The sequence below is a fragment of the Trichechus manatus genome, unplaced genomic scaffold (assembly GCF_000243295.1).
Source record: "Trichechus manatus latirostris isolate Lorelei unplaced genomic scaffold, TriManLat1.0 scaffold00005, whole genome shotgun sequence".
Lineage (NCBI taxonomy): Eukaryota > Metazoa > Chordata > Mammalia > Sirenia > Trichechidae > Trichechus > Trichechus manatus.
The window spans coordinates 13,479,473-13,504,235 of NW_004443941.1; the positions used below are offsets into that span (position 1 = coordinate 13,479,473).

Consider the following 24,763-nt stretch of genomic DNA (forward strand, 5'->3'; position numbering starts at 1 on the left):
GAGAGGGTTGACATGTCGTGGGGTTGTTAACCAATGTCATAAAACAATATGTGTACTGACTGTTTAATGAGAAACTATTTGTTCTGTAAACCTTCATCTTAAGTACAATAAAAAGAAAAAAATAGAAACCTTTCTTATTTATTGACAAATGTGTGTTTGTTTTCAGATTTTTACTATTATGAATAAAGCTGTTACGAACATTTTGGTACAAATAATAAAAAAAAAAAAAGAAACCTTTCTTAATGCATATATAGTTTCAAAAGCCAAAATAGATTAGAAAAATTTCTATAGCCTCAAATTTAAAAATAAATGCTTAACAGTACTAAAAATACATTTTATCATTTTAAATTTTAAATAGTTACTTCAGAAAACTTAATTATAGGGTAAAAAAAGTCAACTCTGGTCAAAGTTTATAAAAAAATGCAAATAATCAAGGAAAATACATTTTACACAAAGCTAGAAAAGACAGCACAGGAATCTTAATCATTTCAATTCTCTTTCCCTTGCCGCTTCTCTTTTTCTACTCTCTTTATAGCAGACAGCTGGATTCAATACTAAGCCCATTTACTACTAAAGAACAGGTCATCTTGTCAATTAAATGGTATTTAAACCAATGCCCCCAAAACTGCCTAAAAACATGAAAGGCTCAAGAGGTAGGGCTGAAAGCATATGGGGCAGGACCTTCTACAAATAGGAATCCTAGATCGAGAAAGGACTTCTCCAGTATTTCTAAACAGCTAATAGTAAAAAGACAAAGTAAGATAAAACAAAAACACATAAATGTTTTAGCTAGTAAAACCACTTCTGTAATGGCTCTTAAAGATTCTTTTTAAACATAAGCCAAATCAATAAGGCATATTCTATTTTAGCATGATTGAAACTTCCAGAGTGAATTTTCAAAGAAAAAAACTTTACACTTAACCATAACATGTATCTGAATAAATTATAATTTATTAGTTTAAATCAAAAATTTTTGATTCCCAGATGTACAAATCACAGAATTCAGTTACTGAAATACTGTGTTAGGTTATAATAAGAAAGTATGATAGCTCTTAACAACTATTTAAAACAAAAATCATAATGAAATATTTTATGAAAAGCTAAAATCTAATACTTTAGTTTTATTGGTAAAACTAACGACTTTTGAACTACAACTACTTGTATATTTTCAGTATCTGTAAATTATTCATCTAAATATTTTCTAAACTTGTTTTGCAATATACTATAATATATGTTCTTATTTCTCTTGTGGTCCATTTTTATTATTCTTTGATTACTTAAAAAAAAGAAGAACTTACATCTTAGAATGTAAAGATTTAGAAGAATTAGGAGTCCTGGCAGTTTTAGACCTAAAGTATCAGTAACCTATAAGCAGTATTATCACATTTCAGGTTACATACATTATTTTCTCTGTCTTTCCAAAAATATTTAACATGGTCTGTTTAAGATTACTAAATGAGATATTCTATACCGGCTTGAGTAGATAAAGTTTTTAGTTTATAACTTAAATAAATCACCAATAATAAAAACAAGAATATAGCCTTTCAAAGAAAACTAAAGATTATAGAGCTGGATTTAGAAGTTAACTATTGTAGTCCCCATCTAATTGTTTATAGCAACCAAACAAAAAAAAAAAAAAACAAAACGGTTGCCATGGAGTCAATTTCAACTCATAGTGACCCTATAGGGCAGAGTATATCCGCCCCACACGAGCAGCTGGTGGATTCGAACTGCCGACCTTTTGGTTAGCAGCTGAGCTCTTAACCACTCTGCCACCAGGGCTCCGTTTATAGCAAAGGGATAATAAAAACCCAAAGCTAAAGTATTTCTTTCAATAAATGTGTCATTTACTATCACTGAAAATACTGGTCCACAGTCTTATGTGGTTATAGAAGTAGCCACAGTATAGGTTACAGCTGATAGTCTACAACTCAATTTTCTTAAATATAAGTTCATGCTGCTGAAGTCATGGTTTATCCTTTTCACAAGCCCAAATCGACTGTGGTGCAGAAGGGTCAGCCAGAGAACAGGAGACACACATTTACTATTTTATTAATTCCAAAGCAGGCCAGGTGACAACTCCCCAAATTCACTGGCCTCAAGTGGCAAGTACCTTTTTAACTGATAAGGAAGAATCTTTCTAAGAAAACATATGTAGGAGGTTAAATGCTCTGAAAAAGTTTTCAATTTCACAGTTGTTTCCTGGAAAAGAAAAACAATTTCAAGGTTAATAGTGTTATTTGACAAGGGGCAGCTCCTGCTTCCAGAAATAACAACATGAAGAACATTACCAGGACAGTCACAGTATCCTCAGTGATGCTTTCAAATAAATGAAGCATTCCTTCCTCAAGGGGGCGAACGTAGGACGCGTTTTCATGAAGGTATTGTGAGAACTGAATGGGAGTGAAGGGGTTGTGAGTCAGATCACAGGAAAATAACACCTGTCAACACACTAGTACCAGGGCCCACTGAGCTCTCAACCTCAATTGTTTCAGAAACTTTTTTGGATTTCTGAAACTCAAAGTGGAGATACTCCCCTCTAACAGTCCCAGACAGTATCCCAAGTCCCCATTATCCAAACCAGGAATAGGAAGAGGTGTGACACAGTGAACAACTGGACATTGGAGGAGACAAGGACACTGCCCTCCACACCAGCACCTCTCCAAATGCCTGCCTCTCCACAGGTGTCCCAGTTTAAAACAAAGAAAAAGACTGTCACAACTGTATGACACAGATTATTGGGTTTTGACCTCATTTTTAAAAACCAGCCCATTGAAGGCAGCTTATCTTTACTGTATACAATGCTCAGGATTAATAAACTCCAGGACGGTAATTATTATCAAAATGAGGATATAGGAGGGAAGGGTGGCACGTCTGTCCCTGGGGACAACAGAAGGCTCCTGCCCAGACCCCTCCCAAGCCCCTTCCTCCCGTGCATTTGTTCATTTATATCCTTTCTGCTTACAACGAATGGGTAACTGCAGAATAACTGAGATTCAAGTGGACCAAGAGCCAACCAGTTGCTGTCGAGTTGACTCTGACTCATGACAACCCCATGTGTGTCGGCGTAGAACTGTGCTCCTTAGGGTTTTCAATGGCTGATTTTTTGGAAGTAGATTGCCAAGCCTTTCTTCCGAGGTGCCTCTGGGTAGGCTTGAGCCTCCAACCTTTTGGTTAGCAGCTCTGAGCATGTTAACTGTTTACACCACCCAGGGACTCCAGACCAAGAGCACTGGCCACTTAATAAAACAAGACAACGCTGAGCAAGTAGGACCCTAAATGATGTTACTTAGAGCTTGAAACCATCTGACACCTTAAGAAAATGTAAGATTTGCTTTAGTTCAGAGCTTGTTTCTCCAAGATTCCTCAGCTGAGTTGATACCTAGTACTATGAAACCCCTTTCTCATAGAGTAATTTTGTGATTTTTTTTTTTAATTAAGTCTAGCTAGTCAATAAATCTATGAAAAAGATGTTCAACCTATCTGCATGAAACAGGTAAATCAAACCAATGAAGAGTCTGAACTACTAAGAAAAAAATGGGGATATAAAAAATTGTATAACTGTCACTGATACCTTAGTATTTATAAAGGGCTAATTCAGTAAGAAAAATATATTCAGAAAAAGGTCCTAAGGCACTGAGGCAATCTGGAGGCAAAAAGGCGCCTTTCATTGATGAAGTATCTTAATTATCTAAGCATATAATGGCTCAAATTCGACTTCTCAGTACAGATACGTAAGGTCTCATTTTGCAGAAATGTGATTCAACTGGCTCTGCTGAACACTACATAGATACAGGGCCCCGGGCAAGTCAGCCTGTCTGGGCTTCAATCTTTCCAGCTACAAAATAAGACGAGCTCTAAGTTTAGAGTTCTAAAAGTCTATTTTATGATTTTATGAACGAGTCTATACGCATTCTGTTCATCTCTTAAGAAATAGTTACTTATTCTCTTTCAACATTATTGACTTGTTAGAAAAATCACATAGGGCCCTTCTTTCATAGGCCAAACCACTTCTCAAAAAGCAAAATATGGAGAAATGTATGAAATCTTCAAAGTAAATGAAGTATTTCTGACAAGTAAAGATTAACATATTTGATTCTCACCATGTGGGCAAAATGTGCCAACAAGCTAAAATAAAATTCTAATCATGAACAAAGAACCAGTATTTGGAAAAAAGTTAACTATAGTATACAGGTTTTTTGTTTTTGTTTTTTAAACACCCCTTATGATGAAAGCTATACAGTGAGTACAAATAGAGAGAAAAATGCCAGCAAATTAACCCTCCTAACAATAAAATCAGGTCCCCGGGTGGCACAAACAGTTTGCTCTCATCTATTAATCTAAAGGTTAGCGGTTCAAACCCACCCAGCAGTGCCACGGAAGAGAGGCCTGGCAACCTGTTTCCATCGAGATTACAGCCAAGAAAACCCTATGGAGCTGTTCTACTCTGTAACAGATGGGGTTTCCATGAGTTGGACTGACTTGACAACAATGGGAAATAATAAAATGCCACTTTTCATTATGTCACACCCCTGGTCATAAACTACAAAGGCCTCAATCCTATTTACAAACAGGTCTCCACCATGGCCTGCCCTGAGGGGCCTTCCAGAACTATTTTCTCTTTTCAGCCTCACACCCACTCCTCCCTTTGGTAACTTCAGACACCAGCCAAGACAGTCAGCTCACTAGTCCCCTTTCCCTTTTCTAGGGGTAAGAAACCCTCCCCTCCTATTCAAATCTTGCTCATTCTTCAAGGCCCATCTCAAATCCCCAAAGAGTCTTTCCAGACACCACCATAGACAGCAATCGCCCCGCTCTCCTGACGACCTCACGCCGCTTACTGCACACCACTCATTCACACTAAGGCCTTCTAACAACTCCCCGGTATTTAATTTCTTAAGAACTTCCATTTTTGCCTCATTTTGTCTTGAGGGTAAAAATCATGACACATATAGCCTTCCAGGTCCTCCATGGCACCTGGCCAAAGGTCTCACACACACAGGTAACTACGAATTTGCTGATGCACAGAAGTGGCCAGAAATAAATAACGTTTCCCTCTTTACTCAGGGCAAACCAAAGGTATTCTGAGTTAACCTTACCTTCTGATTCAATGGAGATATAGTGTCAATGGCAGAATCAACAGGAAAAATCTGAATCCTCTGTTCTGTATAGGTGTGAAAGTTCAGAAGGGCTGTCACGAGATCTTGAACAAAAGCCAGAGCCTGCCCAGCAACGTCCCGCATCTTCAGCTTTAAAATTAAAAAGCATACAGTAAAGTCAACCATCAAACTGTTTCTCTAAAACACCTCTATTAAGCCTGCTTCTGGAGAAAACACTTAAACTCTACTGTAATTACACCCACTCCTCACTTACCGACATGGTTAGGTTCCAAAGACCAGGTCGTTAAGTGAAAATTGGCATTGTGCAAAAACGGAGGATGACCATGTCAGATCACAAAATGGAGGATGACTACATCACTACATAACTGCCAAATCACATCATTACATAACTGCCAAACCACTGAAAATCATGGCCCAGCCAAGTTGACACATAACCTTAGCCATCACAGCCAGCGTTACTCTCACCTCCCACCTCGGCAATCATTACTGCCAGACATATGTTGTTAATGTGCAAAATAGTCAGATAGTAGATTTTTTACTACTGTCATAAATGCAAAATGTCAGATAACAAGAAAGTCGGTAAGTGAGGAGTAGATGTATTCCTTAATTTAAATTCATTTCCTTCCATGGAAATTTTAATATTCCTAGCTAAGGTTAATAGTTGAATTATGTACCTCAAATATATATGTTGAAATCCTAAACCCTGTACCTGTAAGCCTGACCCTGTTTGAAAATAGTTTTCTTTTATTACATTAATGAGGTCATACCAGAGTAGGGTGGGTCCTAAACCTAATCACTTCAGAGTTACAAAAAGAGCAGGATAGACACAGAGACACACATAGGGGGAAGACAGATGACAAGAAACATCAAGGAATTCTAAAGAACACCAAGGATCACCGGCAGACACCAGGAATTAAGAGAAAGGCTCACAGAAGGACTCAACATGGCTAAAGCCCTGATTTGAACTTTCAGAATCCAGAACTGTGAGAAAATGATTTTCTGTTCTTTAAAGCCACCCACTTGTGGTATTTCTGTTACGGCAGCACTGGATAACTAAGACACTAAGTAATTAGAAAGCCACCAGTTTTGGCAAATACATCTCCTCCATTTAATCTAGTCCATTTATTAAGTGCAAGGTCTACCAACCTAGAATACTGTATTTTTACGCAAGTAACATGCACCTTCTAGGTTTGTTTGCCAACTATACCCTCCCCCTCCTGCAAGGTATTTTTGTAAGTGCACTATACTTATTTTTTTTTTTTTTAACAGTAACATAAAAAATAAATTGGCATAGTGGTGCTTCCGAAAATACCTCGTGGTGGGGAGGGCACAGTTGGCAAACACAGAAGGTGTGCATTATTTGCATAAAAATAGTGTGTAAATGTATGGCTCAAAAACTTAGCACATATCAAACTTTAGTTCAAATGTTATAAGACAAGAGAGAGACAAAAAACCAGGGTTATTTATGAATTCCATAAACAGCAAGTTACACATTTGAAAAAAAATATATCAGAGAGTAAAGCAACAGTGAAACATAATGATTTAGTGCGTTAAACAGAGGCTCAACCAACTAATTCTCTAGTTGTCTCTGAAAAGCTTGCCATACACATCGCTGAAAATAAAAGCACACGTTTAATCCTTTACCTGATGTCTCCTATTGTGGAGTGGAACGTTCAGTGCATTATATTGACTATATTCTACAAAACAAAAATGGATGTACATTTAAGTCTCTCGTTTTATGCGAAGCATCAGAAAAACAGCTTAACTGCAAAATAATGAATGCTTTGCGGCAAAATCGTGCATACGTAAGAATTTAAAATGACCAAAGCCACAATCACATCACAGGAGAATAACAGAATTGACACAGAATCAGTGGTTGCTCGGATAAAGTAACATTTCTAATTTTTTATACCTTCAGGTTAAAAAAGATCCAAACAAACTCATGTCTAAGAAATCATTTCAAATTCTTCCTTGGGGCCTATCAAGATTACTTAGAAAGGCTCATGACGTTCTTGCTGTCTCTAGCCAACTCCCATCTAAAGTAACTGCACGTGGCTGTCACTGCTCATCCCAAACATCACTGTTTTCATGACACTCCGATGTTACATCTACCGCCGTCTGCTGGTATTGATCCCAACCACGCAATCCTAACTTTTGTGGGATAGTTTCAACTCCTTCCCCACTACCCTCCTCTTTACCCTAGACCCTGTCGTCAACCTCTGATAGCTTTCCGACACCTGGCCTCATGCTTCCTCGACCTCCTCTACTTACTGCTTCAGCCACTCAAAACTACCTCTTCTGCCTGTGTCCTAAGTCAGAACGACCCCAGTACCAAAATGTTAGATTCTGAGAGTCCTCGTGCCATTCTCATCTAATTCTCTCGTAAGTCCCCATTTCCACCAAATCGGCTGGGTATTCCCAGCTTGGCCTCCTGTCCATCATCACCTCTCTGTTCTCCTACCAGCCCTCTCTGAGCCTCGCTTGGCTTCCTTCCCAGCCTGTTCCATCATTTCTACAATGCTTTTGTTAACACAAGACCAGAGTAGGGTCCACTGCAATATAGTCCACTAAACTTAAGGGGGCCTTCAGCGCTGCTCAGCGAATATGATCCTACTGCTGCCTCCCTATCACATGTCCCATGACATCTACTCCAGCCCTTTTCTGTGTTACGTCCCTAACGTTATTCTTTCTCCCTGGCCATCCCATGGATGGGAGGGCCTCACCACTACTTTGCCAAGAAGACCAGAGACAAAGTACAAGGGGTCTTACACTCCCCACCCTCCAATCTCAGAGTCTACAGCTTCTTCTTCCCATTTCTTTCCTCACCTAACCCTCCTTCTAGGCCTTAGGACAGCCCTCCCCACCCCTCAGGGAACTAGCCCATCAATCAGGCCTTCTTACATCTTCAGCATCACCTCATTACAAAAAAGGCATCTGCTGCAGCTTGTTTAACGCTATCAACACAGTGACTTCTTCCACTTGCCTTATTATTACTTATTAATTCTCTGCCCTCTCCCCCTCCCTGCATGCACACAACCTGTTCTTCTACTGTGCTAGTCTGTTGAGTTCTCAACCCTTCTTATTTCCTTCACCCCCTAAACCCAAACCAAACCACACCCATTGCCGTCGAGTTGATTCCAACTCCTAGTGACCCTATAGGACAGAGTAGAACTGCCCTGTAGGGTTTTCAAGGCTGTAATCTTTAGGGAAGCAGATTGCCACATCTTTCTCCCACAGAGTGGCTGGTGGGTTCAAACCACCAAGCTTTCACTTAGCAGCTGAATGCTTAAGCACTGCACCACCATTAGCTCCAAAGAGGGCAGAAAATATCATAATTCTGCCATTTTTCAGATGGGGACACAGAGGCTGAGCCGCCCAAACACGTAAAACCACTGCACCACCAGGGCTTCTCTTCACCCCCTACTGCTCAGAAAACAGCACTGCTCAGTCTGTCTGCTCAGCGTCCATTCACTCCTAACCCTTGTGCTAGCCATCCGGGGTCCACTCCACCAGGCACAAAGCACTTCTCCCAAAGGCCATCGGTCCTCTCGAAGTCGCCAAGCCCAGCTGCCTCTCCCCTCATCCCCCTCTCTGAGCTCTCCATAGCAGTGCACACAGCTGACTGGTGCCACTAGCTGGAAAGACTCCCTTCTCAGCTTCCGTCTCACCCCATTTCCCCAGCTTCTCTCCACTTCAGCCTCTGACCACCGAGATGGAGAATTCACCAAGGACCCCTGCACAGACCTCTCTGTGCTCTAAGCCCCTAACCCACCATTCCCAATACACGGGCTCATCCATTCCACTGAGGTCAATGTCAGTTTATCTCCAAAGGTCTAGCTCCTTACGTAAAAATGCAGGTTAAACATATACGCCAATCCATCTGTCAGAATATTAAACAACAACAAAGTTAACCTCATCATCTTTCCCATAAACCCACTCCTCGCCTACCAGACTCTTTGATTTCTGTCAACTGTACCACCATCTTCCCATCATACTGCCTCCTCCCTGTCCCTGGGCCCTCATACCCAGCCAAGGACCAAGCTGTTCTCTTTCCTCAATACTTTCCGTGTCTCTCCAGACAACCCAGGCTCAGGGCTCCGTTACAGCACACCAGAACTATTACCACGGGCGTCTCAGCCCCTTTCTCCCACTCCAGTGTTGTTTACGCTCGGTTGCCAGGTTAACTTCTGAGCACATAAATTTCATCGTGACATCCTCTGACTCAAAACCTCTCCAACAACCTCACTGCCTTATGATTTAAATCCCAAGTCCTTAGTCCAGAACTCTATAGTCTCCTCCCACCCTCCTTTCCAAACTTGGCCTGTCATTGCCCTCCACATCTCCACCCACCCTAGTCTCCTGTCATGCAGGACTAATCGCTGTGCCCTAGACCAAGACAGCACCTTTCATCCTACACACGATGCTCCATGCAATTCCGTTTCATCCTCCCTCAGCTCTGCCCAATAAAACCTACTACATCTATCCAGGCCTGGCTTAAAGCACGCTTCTTCCAGGAAGGCCTCCCCAAACAACCCCACCAGCAGTAATTTCTCCTTCCTTTGGAGGCCCAAGAGGTTCTCTAAGGCACAGTCTAGCTTACATTTTAGACATTTCTATATCCTACCTCTCCCATACTGGACTATTAGCTCCTGAAGGAAGGGATTTTTATCTTATAATCTTTCACACCCCCTATGCTACCTACCAGGTCCCTGGGTGGCAAAAACCATTTGCGCTCGTCTACTAACCAAAAGGTTGGCAGTTCGAACCCACCTAGAGGTGATCTACTTCCATAAAGATTACAGCCAAGAAAACCCTATGGAGCAGTTCTACTCTGTAACACATGGGGTCACCATGAGTCAGAATCAACTTAACAACAATGGATGTGGTTTTTGGCTTATGCTACTGGCCCATCTGAGCACTCAGCAAATGATCCCTAAATATTTCCTGACTCAAAGTACTAACCTGTGTGCGAGGTGATTAGGACCTAAAATAAGCTAACAACTAGCATTAGAAAAAGAAGAAGAAATTCAACAGATCAGAAGAAAATTGTAGACCCTGACGACTGATACCAGGATTAAAGGGAAAAATGAAACGCTGAGGTTTTAAGTCCAGTGGGTCAGAGCATGCTGGTGTTACTCAGATTAATACAAATGCTGGAAACAGGCATTTTCAAAGAGGAACTTAGAATTTTGATGTAATAATGACATCCTGATTTCGGTGTCAAATTAAGCTGCTGTTTTTCTTTGGTTTCTTTTCTTTCCTCTTTTTTTAGATCCTCCCTAAGAAAACTTCAGGGGAAATAAAAATCAATCTCAATCATGTTATTGTAGAAAAAGGAAACATGTATCAATTTGAATACAAACTGATTCAACATCCAAACAAATTCTTCTCCGCTTTCAAGGTTTTGATTTAATTATTGTCTAGAGATCACGTATTTGCCACTATCGCACATGTAAACTGATTTTTTTTTTTTAAAGGTTTTTGTTGTTGTTGATGCTCTTGGGTGTGTAGACTACCAGCCAGGCCACTCCCAGGGTGAACAGGAAACAAAGCTTGCCCAAGTCAGTCTCCTAACTGTCACTCGGAATCAGACATAATCAAAGGGCAGGAGGTAGTTTGCTAAGTAGTGTCCAGGGTCTCTACAAGCAGCCATCTAAGATACAACTATTGGTTTCTACTCCTCCGGAGCTAAAGAGAAAGAAGGAAACCAAAGACTCAGAGAAGAAACCAGTCTACAGAACCAATAGTCTACACGAACAATGACATCACCTACCTTGAGACCAGAAGAACTAGACGGTACCCAACTACCACTACTGACTGTTCTGACCAGGGACTCAATAGGTGGTCCCAGGTAGAATGAGAGAAAAACATAGAACAAAACTCAAATTCCTAAAAAAGGCCAGATTTACTGGAGAAGTAGAGACTTGATGAGCCCTCGAGGCTATCATCCTGAGATACTCTTTAAACTTGGGACTCAAACTACTCCCAGACGTCACCTTTCAGCCAAATGACAGATTGGCCCATAAAATAAATAATATTACCCAGGAGTACTGTGCTCCTCAAAATAATCATCTAGGTGAAACCAAATGGTTAACGTTTACCCTACACCAAAGATGAGAAGGCAAGGGGGGCTAGGGAAGCTAGATTAATGGAAATAGAACAACCAAAATGGAAATAACAAGAATGCTGATATATTGTGAAGAATGTAACCAATGTCACTGAACAATATGTATAAAAATTGTCAAATGACAGCCTAATTTCCTGTGTAAACTTTTACCAAAAACACAATAAAATATTTTTAAAAAAGGGGGCAGGAGGCTCAAGAAACCAGCCTGAAAAGATCCCGCTCCCCCACCAACACCACCAGGAGCAAAATCTTTTCCTGTACAAACATTTGGGTACCTCATGTGCAGGCTGGTTTTTACCTTTGGGACATGCTAAATCCATGCAATAAAAAAAATAAGGATTTGGGCTTCCTCCAAGAAAACTGGCTTTGGAATAGTTATATGTTAATCTGAAATCTCCCCTGTGAAATATGAGGACCAAAGCTCATCAAAAGAACAAAAAGAAGGTAACCCTCTGTTGTGCCAACTAAGTTTTTTTGCCAAATAGATTAGAAATTATTAGTTGACTACCACACATTGGGAGGTTCAAAGTTGCAAATAAGGAAAAAGTGTACATAGTACCTACTTGTATCATTAAAAGGTACTTTTTCATTGATGATTGATAAGGACTCCTCTAATCTACCTGACAAATCTTCATGAAGATTCTTTAACTGCAATTGACTGCAAGAAAAAAATACAAAACCATATTATCACCAATTAGACAGTGAATCCTCATTTGCTTGTCACCTCAACAGCTGATACTGGGCTTCAGGGAATCGTGCCTTACCTCTGGGATACTTCCGGTGGAGAATTGTTAATAGATAAAGACAAGAAAAATACTAAGCCTCGATTCTAAAACCCCAGGACTTGTGCTGAATGATGTGGAAGTTTGGAAGAATTTATCACAGTCTCAGTTATCTTATCAACCGTAAGTTTATTTCCCCAAACTCAAAGTAATTTTAGAGCCATTTTAAAATCCTAAATTTTCTCCTTACAACACGTGTTTATTCAAGTATTACTGCAAAGTTTTCGTTTTTAAAAATATTATGTCAGATCTTTTTTCCCTGAGCTCAAAGAAAATAAACTGATGTTTTTTTCTGATTTTAATTCAATTATGAGAATAGGTATATATCTGAATCACGTATGTAATTCTGCCAATGCAAGTAAATTGAAATAAATACTTTGAGTTGATCCTATTAAAACCTAAAGTGTTATGTTATTTATCAAGTAAATTTAACTCTGAACCATAAGTAATATTTTAATTTTTAAGATTTAGATATTTCTAAATTATATCATATAACGTCTATTTAATTCAAAATATATATAGAAAGGTTTGCACTGTGATTATTAGTGAGTTTTCCTGCCTGGGACTATCAGAGGGCATTAGATGGTTTGAAGTAGAAGCACCCAGTCCCCAGTCCGGAGTCCCAGAAAGCTATCTGCCATAACCCAGAACATCTGCAGGCTATGGGCTAGGGCACAAACCACTCTATCAAGAATGCTTAAGAGCCCAAAGCTCACAAAACTGAAATGAACCCTGGAAATGATCTACTCCCAACTCCTCATTTCAAATGTGAAAAATTAGGATAGGAGCTGCTACAGCCAAAACTCAGGTCTTCTGATTCTTACTTCAGGCCCCCTTAGAATTCATATTTCCGCATACCATTCTTCTGTTCGAAGTCGACACTCCTTGGCCTCCTTTTCTAGGGCCTGAGATTTTACCTGAATTTTAGAAGGGAAAAAAAAAAGCAGATGACTCAGATTACAGATGGCCCGGCAACAGTCTCGCCCTGAGTGACTAACTTGTGGTCTATAAAGTGCGCAGACAATTTACAGCAGCTCTCACAGAGAGGGGGGCTCACTTCTAGTTTAGCCTTCTCGCTCTGCAGTTTCTCAATGGTTTCCATGTACTTCCGTGTCAGGCCGTCGACCACTGCTTGGTGCTGGGTGGCCTCCATCTCCAGCGCGGCCAGCTGGTTCCTCAGCTCTGCCTCCACATGCTTGTGCTGCTCGTCGGCTTCAAAAAACTGAAAGGAAAAGACCATTTCTCTTCTCGTAATATCCTCATCCGTACAAGCAAAAAGGAAAAGAACAACAGCAAATATTCACCGAGGAACTTCCATATGACTCCATACGCTCACTATACTCACTGGGTCCTCAGAGTAGTCCTATTATCAACCCCCTCTACAGATGTGGAAACTGAGGCTTAGTGGGGTCCCATGACTTGCCTAGTGCCTCACAGCTAGAATAAAGTAGAAATGATCTGAACACAGGAAACCTACTCAGAGCCTCCTTCCTCCCACTCTCATGAATTTCTCTTTCAAACAATTTCTGGCACACTGAGAATTTACCTGGTCAGGGTATAACTTTCCTACCAGGCTAACAGCCACGATTAGATAATCCAAATTAGAATAAATGCTACTGCTAGAACAGGTAAACCTTGTCCCTTCAGTGAGAGTCCTTTTACTATTGAAGAATACATGTAGACACAAAAGGCACTGAGGTCAAAAGTTCATTTTTTAACATTTTCAAAGACTGAGAATTAGTACGTATTTATTTTGCCATTTGATTATGGCCAAAAAAAAAAAAAATCAGGAACTATATTTGGATATATTACACTATGAATCTTACAATATACTGAGTAGTCTGGGGACTGTTCCTCAACATTCCACAAATATCTGAGTGCCAGCTGGCAGAAGGCCTTGTGCTGAGCTGGGCGTACAAAATTAACATGGCCCATACCCTCACAGACCTCACAGCTAACAGAGAAAAAGATAGAAAGCCAACTGAATATCACTAAATTAAAAAGCTAACACTACTTATGGGTAAACTGCCCCCATCTAAATGATCCAGCCAATCATTTCCTACATAAAATGAATAGTTCCCATATACTTCTATTGTTAAGCATAAACTCACTCTCCTGTCCTCTGAACAAATGTATACTTCAAAGCCCACATCCACATGAAGATGTATATGAGATCTGAGAAATGAATAAATGACGTGACATCTACACCTAAGACCGAAGGAGACATTAAAACACCCACACAAACACACAACATTCTATCTGCATTGGTTTTTCGACATTCTATGTCATACAACCCATTTTTTAATTTATCAGAAAAAACGGAAGATTTACTTACTTGTATATGCAACCTTTCGTTCTCTTCTATCTTCTTCTGTAGATCTTCATCAAAGACACTCTTCTGCTCTTGACTCAACTGAGAGGAAGATTCTCCACTTTTCTGATGGAAAGAATAAGTTATGTCCACATAACTTTCATCCTTTAGAGAAACATCCTACGGTACACAGATTGGCTACCACCTTAGTAGCTTGTCTCTTCTACGTGTTCACCATTCTCAAAAAATCCTGCAAAAGGTATACAGTCCATCATTTAACTTTTCCTATGTGAGACAAGTCGGAACTGCAAATATTGCAATGGACAGGAAAGCTTTAAAAAGAGAGACAGAGAGGAAAGAACAGGGAAGGCTCACTCTTCTCTGTAGATGAATTCAGTAGCAGCTCTAGGGGAGGACGCAGCAGACCCAGAAAGCTAGCCAAACCAATACGTAAGGAATATCATTTCCATTTGATCTTTTGGTTTGGCAAATGACAGTTTTATCAATTCCGTGCGTCTGAGTCATTAAATTAAACCCCATTAAGAAATTTTAAAAGATTGTTTAACAGCATTCACAAATATAAGTGTATCCAAAAGTTTACATAAATTTCTATTTTTTTAAAAAAGCATAACCATATAAAATAAAGCCATTATAAATAAGCAGAAAAGCCCCAAAATTATGAAAACTATCTCCCTTTTGCTTTTTTATTAACATTTTCGAGCGAGAAGAATAGCACTATCTAAAAGACGCAATAATGAACATTTGTTTTCATGTACTATGTAGAACTGAGACTATTCAAGAGACAGGTTAACAATGAAACTGTTCACACATCAGTCACCACCCTTCTCTGCCTTTCTCATACCCTCACGCCTCCCTTCAAGTCACCAGCTGAGCTAAAATGATCCAATATGAACCAAAAATTGTAAAACCCTTTGAAAATGGAGCAGCTATCAAAAAAAAAAAAATTAAATATTCATCATGTCCAGAACCCAAGAGGTGCTTAAGGAATGCTGCTGAATGACATATTCTGGTTCCGCAGCTCTTTCAAATTTGAAAAGCTTCAGTTAAAATTCATTCAGAAGTCTTATACCCAAACCTATGCTAAAACAGTCCTGGGAGAAGACCTTAATAATCTGGGGGCACTGTTGAAGTATAGGTGGCTGTTCCCTCCCCAGGGTCTTTCAGAATTTCCAGAGCACGTGTACCGTACTTTTACGCAAATAACACATGCATTATACACTTCTTTGCCAACCACGCAACCACTTCGCGCATTATCTTCCTAGGTGTGCTATGCACATTATATGTGTGGGCGCGTTATTTATGTGGCTGCATTATTTGTGAAAAATCCGGTATTTTGGGAAAGTTTCCCAAGCTATTCTAGTATGTATCTGTTTTGTCTTCTCTGTTCCCCCTTTATTTAGAAACTGCTGATCTAGAGAAATCTTCCATGTAAAAGAAATGAATACGGGAAAGTTACTGACGTACAATTATGGTGAATGCCCATTATGTAGCAAATACAGTCAGGGCAAAAATACCAAATTGTCCTCATAAGAATACACACTTAGAATACGAATCTGCTATGGATTTATATAAACCTAAGGTATCAGTGTTTCAACTGCTACCTTCACATCATATGAACAGCAGTTACAACTTGACAGTGTTTCTCATTTTATTCATCCTACTTTGTGTTAATGGCAACTTTGTACAGCTGAAAGGTAGCAACAATTTTGACCAATATGAGATTCCCATCTACTTTTCTCAGCCACTTAACCATATACACGTTTGGCCCTAACAAATTCTTTAAAACTTAATTTCATATAAAATGTCTCCATACTTAGTTAATACTAATGGTAAATGCCTCCTTTCTTGAACCAATATCCAGGTGTAATATTTGGGGTTAAGTTGAAAGAAACTTAAAAAAAGAATTTTGGAGTGCGATCTTCTGTTAAAACAAGGATGGCCTGTAGACTTCTGTACTTAATGACAAGCTCACACTAATTTGCTTTTATTTGAATCTACCTTGTTTTTCTTGCCTCAGGGTTCACTTAGAGCCAGTTCATCTTGAAGCAGTTCTACCCTCTTGGCAAGCTGCAGATTTCGAAATGTCAGACTGTCCATTTCCTGTTGGAGTTTTCTCAACGACTGATCCTTCATTTTTAGTTGTTCCTGTATCAAAGTGGTAAGAGACCACTCCTCACAATTTAGCCTTAAGATTTAGAAATAACACACACAAAAAAAAAACCTTTTTTCATTTCATCAAAACATAATCAAGACCACCTGCTTTAGGGAATTCATGTATGTTTATCATTCCAGTTCTTACATTTGTAGCTGTTTGGTGGCAAAATTATTTTTTGGCCAAAGTAAATTAAAAAATAAAACAAAAACTGCAAGGAGACTAAACTTACAGATGGTCATCAAGTCACAGTAAAATATCCGCAACCTTATGATGTCAAACCGATGAGAATCAACGGACACAAAGCTTGAGGAGAGAAATGTATAAACTTGAATTTTTAAAGAGAACCTCAGGCTCGCTGATGGCACCCATCAGTGAGCAAGAACGGAAAGAAATATATTTGTACTCTTTTCTTCCTATAAATCCTCCCTGAATTTAAATCCATTAAAATAAAGTCTTTCAACACACGTAAATTTACTTTAACTAGTCTGATAGTCAAAGACAAAAATCTATGTTATTTGTAACACAAAAATATTTTCAGATGCTGTTCCATATCGATTCACTTCAAAACTAAATGAAAATAGAAACAAAATCTAAGATCTAAACAACACACCTTCTGCTGACCATTCTGTACTCTGTTTATATCATAATGGGGTAAGAAAATGGGAAACTAAAGAGAAATATTTAGTTTCACCTTATTCTTAAAAAAAAAATTATTCTAACTGTATTTTACTTATAATGTTCTGAAAAGCTTTGCATTCACTGATAATCAAACACAGATGGCTAATTTCAATGAAAAGGGCTTAGACTTTTAAAATCTGTTGTTGCACTTAGTTGTTGAATTGATTCTGACTCATGGCGACCCCATGTATGCAGAGTAGAACTGTGCTCCATAGGATTTTCATGGCTGTGATCTTTCGGAAGCAGATCACCAGGCCTGTCTTCTGAGGTGCCTCTGGGTGGGTAGTAGTTGAGTGCTTAACCATATGCGACACCCAGGGACTCCTTCTTGAAATCTACTGTATATTTAAAAAACTGTACTTCTATTACTGTGACTGAAACAATTGTTACGCTAAAAAGGGGTCAAGTTTTAATGAACAGGCGATCAGTATATAGAAATAGCGACCTAAAAACCACAGGCTGGTGCCTGCAATCTTCTGACATCAGTTGCATATGAAAAGCAGGGCTTAGAGGGCTAAAACAATAATACTCCCATTAAATAGATAAGTATTTTCCTTTTCTATTGCTTGTTTACTAAGCCCTTAATTTTTACTGGAAGTTCAAAGGTAAACACAGGCCCAGCCCATGTACAAATAATCATACATTTGACCCAATATCCAGGTGTAATATTTGGGGTTAAGTTGAAAGAAACTTGAAAACAGAATTTTGGAGTGCGATCTTCTGTTAAAACAAGGATGGCCTGTAGACTTCTGTACTTAATGACAAGCTCACACTAATTTGCTTTTATTTGAATCTACCTTGTTTTTCTTGCCTCCGGGTTCACTTAGAGCCAGTTCATCTTGAAGCAGTGGGTTTGGTTTTGGATGGGTTATAGCCAATAACTACCCCAATAAAATCAAAAGCCTGCTGTAAGAGAGAACATCCTAACATTCCCTTCTAACCAAATGGTACAGTCATCAGCACTGTAATCATAATGACCGCTACAATGAATAGTGAAACAAAAATTTCTTTATATCTTTCTAATTAATTAATCACTCCAGTAGCCAATGATTAATTTCAGAAGGCATCCATCACCACGTCTCTCTCAACCCCCATTTCTGCCATGGGGATAATAATGTTATCTACCCTCACAGAGGTGAAGACAAAATGAGGTAACGGATGTAGTGTACTTAGCACAACGCCTGCCCGTGGTGACTGCTCAAAAGATGGAACCTGCTGTCACCATGTCTGCTGCTTCGGTCATCACCATCATCGCTGCCATCACAGGGTTCATCAAACACAGCCAGCACGGGAGGGTGTCAAACACCACAGGCTACTAAGACAAGCTTGGAAATAACTGTCCTCAGTAATAGGTTTAAACATCCTGAGGAGAAATAACGCTCATTTCTTCAATGATTCAGGTAAAATAATCTTGGCCTGGGTGCAGAGAGGGTAGGGAGGGCTGAACCACCTCATCCCTGAGTCTGTGGTAACAGTGCCTGAGGACGGGGCACTCTCAGAGACAGACTTCTCTTGTGGAGGGTCCTACGCTGGCTAAGTAGGGAGCATATTCCTGAGTCCGGGTTACCTGAGTGACCCCACCTGGGAAATATCACTGGTTGGGGCCACCCCTGAAAGAGACAAGAGTAAAGGGAATCCTAATTACTTGTGTCTAAAGGAGAGAGTGAAGGGAACAAGGGAGAGAGCAAAACAGTGAGGTAAGCAGAAGAGTTAACCGAAATATGGCCAAGAAGGAATCCATATCCTAGAATTAAGTAATCCATTTAAAAAATCTCTTAGGCAATATTTATTACATGCCTACTAGAATGAAGTAGTAATAAATTCCTTCGTCCCGTATCATATTTCCTTGCTCAGTTAACAAAGGTGCTGATGGTGAAATGTATCACTCACGTGAAGTGTCCTGATTTAACAGAGATTATTACCATTAAATAGCTGAACCCACAGGCAAGATGAGTGGATTCATTCAAAATGACTCAAAAATGTAGGGGTCTACTATGTGCTAAGTGGCACAGTGGTTGAGCGCTCTACTGCTAACCAAAAGTCAGTGGGTTTGAGCCCACCAGCCATTCCACAGGAGAAAAATGTGGTAGTCTGCTCCCATAAAGATTTACAGCCTTGGAAATCCTACGAGGCAGCTCAACTCTGAGTTGGAATAGCTATGAGTCAGAATCGACTTGATGGCAAAGGGTTTGGGTTTTTAGGACTATATGCTAAGTGCGGGTGATATAAATATGACTATGAGTAGGAATCAACTCAATGGCAATGGGGTTGGTTTTTTGGTTTTATGACACAGCCGCCCTCAGAGAGCTCCATCTAGTGATGAAGACACATAAACCCAACCAAAACCAAACCCACTGCCATCGAGCCAATTCCAACTCCTAGCGACCCTACAGGACAGAGTAGAACTGCCCCACAGGGTTTCCAAGGAGGGGCTGGTGGACTCAAACTGTCGACCTTTTGGTTTGTAGTGGAGCTCTTAACCACTGCGCCACCAGGGCTCCAAGACAGATAAGAAGCCCCATTAATCCAGATGAAGTTACCTAAATAAAGACCTTGAGGTGCAGGAGAAATGCATCACATGAAGTCAAATAATACTTTTTTGAGTAATTTTAGCTAAGGAGATCAAAGCACATGACATTCATGCCTAAGCAACTAGGAATATTAAACAAACATAAAAACTGTATTACCTTCTACTGTCCTTAGCGAGTAAGTGTCAGAGTTGGGACTTTGACCCAGAAAACTGGCTGAATTCCCTGTGCGGCACATCACCACACATGAACTTAGCCCTCACGACACAAATACCCTGTTGCATACCTTTAAAGCAGCAGAATTTGCTTGTTCATCCACAACACCTTTTTTCAGGACCTGATTCTGAGCCCGAAGCTGAAACACAGCAAGCAGGAATTCAGTTTTAAATATAAAGCAATCACTTGAAAGGAAATCAATTCCCATTCCTCTACAAGAATTATTACACCGAGTAACTAAATATCTTCTCACACATACATCAGAATTAAAAATATATATATCAGCTCCAAAGAGGGCAGTAAATGTCGTAACTCTGCCATTTTTCAGACAGGGACACAGAGGCTAAGCTGCCCAAAGACATAAAACTAATCAACGACTAGCCCATCGTTCTTTCTGTGAAGCCAAGTCACCTCCCTAAATGAAAACTAGTACAAATAGTGAAGTACTGACCGTACCATTTTCCTTGAAATTCTGGCACACCATTCATTTGTAAAATACAAACAACTGGACAAATTATGGAATAAGAACTGTTGATAAAATGAAATGTGGGGCATCAACATGCCTAGTGGGATACTGTGCCTAATATTAGACGTGCAAATGCCATCAGTGAGAGTGGCCTCAGGGATGGCAGGCGTGTCATCAGGCATCAGCTAATAGAGTATATAAACACAAGTAAGAAGCTGGCTCAACTTAGAAATTAGTAATAATAGCAGCTTACATGTGAACGTGCATTAGGTAGTAGGCACCATCTTAAGAGCTTTACATATGTATTACCTCACCTAATCCTCACAACTCTGTGAGGTAAGTACTATAGTTATCAACGTTTTACAGATGAGGAAACTGAGGCCCAGACAAGTTAAGTGACAATGCTGAGATTCAGACTCAGCAGTCTAGAATTAAGTCACAATGCCAATTAGTGCATATTGGTTACTATTTTACAAAGTTAGGTTGAAGCGATAAAAGCAATGGGGAGAAGTGGAGGAAGTCTCTGGAGAAGAAGTAGGACTTGGGCTTTTTTTTGTTCCATAGTTTTTTAATTGAGATAAAACTTAAATAAAGTATAGAAATCAAAATTATACATCTTGATGACTTGTTTCTTATGTATACACCTGTATGTATAACCACTGGCAGGGCTCGGAAAGATAAAATTCACTTCTGTAGTAAGAGGAAAGTATTCTCAACAGGGAGAACACAGCATGTAAGTATAAACAATAAACTCAGTGTGATCGGCCAGGCTCAGCACAGAGACCACGAGAGGCCAGGTTCTTCTCTGAAACGCTGAAAAGAATAGGACAATTTTATCTACGCGCTTAAAAAATAATCTGCTTCAAATTCTGCACAGCTCAGATCTGTCTTCTGAGAACAGAAAAGGCTCTTTTCTGTGCCAAAAGAGTAGGAATATTTGAGTATTTGAAACTCAATAGAAAATGCAGCTAAGATTCTAGGAAATGAAGCAGGAATATCGCAGGATGTCAGAGCAAAAGACAGACTAAAAGGACAAGCTTCCTCTATTTTTAGAAAGTTAAAAAGTCACAGTTCACTGTCACAACAGAAAGAAGACCCAGATCCTGCCTCTACCATTTACTAGGCAATATGAACGCTTAACCTTTCTAAGCCTCAGTTATGTGGTAGGTAAAATGGATCAATATACCTGCCCTACCTTCTTCCTTCTAAGGTTGTCACAAGAGCCAGATGAGAAACTTAAGTCAACTCACATTCTAAACCATAAGGTGCCCAACAAATGAGATAGAATTCTTATTAGAATGGAATCAGAGCGGCAACAGATATTAGTTTATCTGGTATAAGGCATTGTGCTAAATAAAAGATATGGGGGAGAGAAAAAAGTAAAAGATATAGTTCCTGTTTTCAAAGTGCTCGCAATTTAAAAGGAAGATAAAATACCAAAAGATAACTAGAATACTAGCATTTTCTGCTTGTAAAAAAGTTGTATAGACATTAAATTCTCTAGAACAGGAATCTGCAAACTAAGGCCCGTGGACCAAATTTGGTCTACTTCTGTTTTTATAAATAACCTGGAACACAGCCACAAGCATTCATTTACGTATTGTCTACAGCTGCTTTTGAGTTATGACAGAATTAAGTAGTTGCAACAGAAACCATATGGCCCCAACCCTAAAATATTTACTATCTGGCCCTTTACACAAAAAGTTCACCAGCCCCTGCTCTAGAAGTTCAGAAAAGAAAAACGCCACTTTAAGGTTCACTTATGTCTTCTAGTATTCTACTTTTTAATCAATACCAACATACTGTTGGATTATGTGCTATCTAGATAACAGAATTCAACACTTTCAAACCATACAGCCAAAACACAGCATACTACTTCAGTCTTTAGGTTTCATTTCATACCCCTTTCCTAACTTTTATCTATAATCTTTTACATGTTTTCTCTGTGTGGTATTCAGAAGCTCCTAATGGCTGCTTCCAGAGAACCATGGAAAAAACATGACCCATCAATATGTTGACTACAAGAGACACACCTTAGGCACAAAAACATAAATAAGTTAAAAATCAAAGGATGGAAAAAATATGTCATGCAAACAGTAATCAAAAAACAGCAGGAGTGGTAATATTAATCTCTGATAAAACAGACTTTAAATCAAAATCCAACATAAGAGACATGGAAGGATATCCTATAATGATTAAAGGAACAATCCAACAAGAAGACATAACCATGATAAATATCTACACACCCAATGACAGAGCTCTAAAATACAAAAAACAAACTCTAACAGCACTGAAAAGAGAAACTGACAGTTCCACAACAATAGTAGGAGACTTTAACACCCTACTTTCAATGAAGGAGAGAATAGAAGGAAACTAAACAAAGATACAGAAGATCTGAATAACAAAATTAACCAACTTGACCTCACAGACAGATACAGAACATTCCACCCAACAGCAGCACAGTATACATTCTTCTCCAACATACATGGATCATTCTTCAGAATAGATCATATTTTAGCCCACAAAGCAAGCCTCAAGAAATTCAAAAACATCAAAATAATACAAAGCATCTTCTCTGACCACAACGCTATAAAACCAGAAATTAGTAACAGGAAGAACAAGGGAAAAAAATCAAATGCATGGAAACTGAATAACACCCTGCTGAAAAACCACTAGGTAGTAGAAGAAATTAAAAATGAAATTAAAAAATTCTAGAATCAAATGGGAAAGAAAACACAACATACCAAAATCTGTGGGACACAGCAAAAGCAGTGCTTAGAGAATTCATAGCAATAAACACACATATCAAAAAAGGACCAAAATCAGTATCTTAACCCTACAACTCAAACAAATAGAAAAAGAGCAACAAAAGAAAAAAGGAAATAACAAAGATGAGAGCAGAAATAAATGAAACAGACAACAGAAAAACAAGAGAAAGAATCAAGAAGATTAGAAGTTGGTTCTTTGAGAAGATCAGCAGACAAACTACTGGCCAAACAGACAAAGGAAAAGAATGAAAAGATGCAAACAACAAAATAACAAACGAGATGGGCAACATTACAGCAAACCAACTGAAATAAAAAGGATCATAACAGAATACTATGAAAAACTGTACTCCAACAAATTTGAAAACCTAGAAGAAATGGAAAGATTTCTAGAAACACACTACCTACCTAAATCAACACAAACTGAAGTAGAAAATTTAAACAGCCCCATAACAAAAAGAAGAAATTAAAGAGATGATTTAAAAACAAAACAAAAACAACTCCCAACAAAAAAAAAGCCCCTGCCCAGATGGCTTCACTGGAGAATTCTACCAAACATTCAGAGTAGAGTTGACATCAATCCTACTCAAACTATTCCAGAACATAAAAAAGGAAGGAATACTCCCAAATTCATTCTATGAAGCCAGCATAACCCTGATACCAAGACCAGGCAAAGACACCACTAAAAAATAAAATTATAGACTAATATCCCTCATGAACATAGATGCAAAATTCTCAACAAAATCTTAGCCAACAGAATTCAACAGCATATAAAAAAAAAAAATACACCAGACCAAGTGGGATTCATACCATGTATGCAAGGATGGTTTAACATTAGAAAATCAATCAATGTAATTCACAACATAAATAAAACAAAGGAAAAGAATCATATGATCATCTCAATCGATACAGAAAAGGCATCTGATAAAGTCCTACACCCATTCTTGATAAAAATTCTCAGCAAAATAGGAATAGAAGGGAAACATAATTTGGGGCATATATACAAAATCATCTGCCAACACTATTCTCGACAGAGAGAGACAGAAAGCATTGCCCTTGAGAACCAGAACTAGATAAGGATGCCCTTTATCATCATTTTTACTCAGTATTGTACTGGAAGTCCTAGCTGAGCAATAAGGCAAGATAGGGAAATAAGTGGCATCCAAATTGGTAAGGAAGAAGTAAAACTATCCCTATTTGCCGATGACATGATCCTAAACATAGAAAACTCCAGAAGCTCTACAAGAAAGCTACTGGAACTAATAGAAGGATTTAGCAAAGTGGTGCAGTACAAGATTAATATACAAAAATCAGTCAGATTCCTTTATGCTAACCAGAAGAACTCCGAAAAGGAAATAAGGAAAACAATACCATTTAAAAGAGCCCCTAAAGATAAAATACTTGAGAATAAACCTAATTAGGGATGTAAAAGACTTATACAAAGAAAAATACAAAACACTACTACAAGAAACCAAAAGAGACCTGTATAAATGGAAAAACATACTATGCTCATGGATAGGAAGACTTAACACTGTGAAAATGATAATACTATCCAAAGCGATCTACAGATCTCTATCCAAATTCCAATAACATT

General features: G+C 38.9%; 1 protein-coding gene across 7 annotated transcripts in view; it reads right to left on the reverse strand.

The window, feature by feature from the left end:
- PPP1R21 (protein phosphatase 1 regulatory subunit 21) overlaps positions 1-24,763 on the reverse strand; it is a 72,851-nt gene that overhangs the window by 38,559 nt on the left and 9,529 nt on the right. The window contains exons 2-11 of one of the 7 annotated variants that reach the window (XM_023735330.1): positions 20,009-20,077; positions 16,360-16,506; positions 14,365-14,466; positions 13,087-13,251; positions 12,888-12,946; positions 11,811-11,905; positions 6,765-6,817; positions 5,100-5,249; positions 2,292-2,393; positions 2,114-2,202 (exon numbers count right to left, since the gene is read on the reverse strand). In XM_023735330.1, coding sequence (XP_023591098.1) covers positions 2,114-2,202; positions 2,292-2,393; positions 5,100-5,249; positions 6,765-6,817; positions 11,811-11,905; positions 12,888-12,946; positions 13,087-13,182 — 644 coding nt within the window. In that variant the 5' untranslated portion in view covers positions 13,183-13,251; positions 14,365-14,466; positions 16,360-16,506; positions 20,009-20,077. Of the gene's footprint in view, positions 1-2,113; positions 2,203-2,291; positions 2,394-5,099; positions 5,250-6,764; positions 6,818-11,810; positions 11,906-12,853; positions 12,947-13,086; positions 13,252-14,364; positions 16,507-17,991; positions 18,999-20,008; positions 22,520-24,763 lie in introns of those variants that run through there. The other 6 variants (XM_023735335.1, XM_023735327.1, XM_023735322.1 and 3 more) reach the window with 6 other exon arrangements.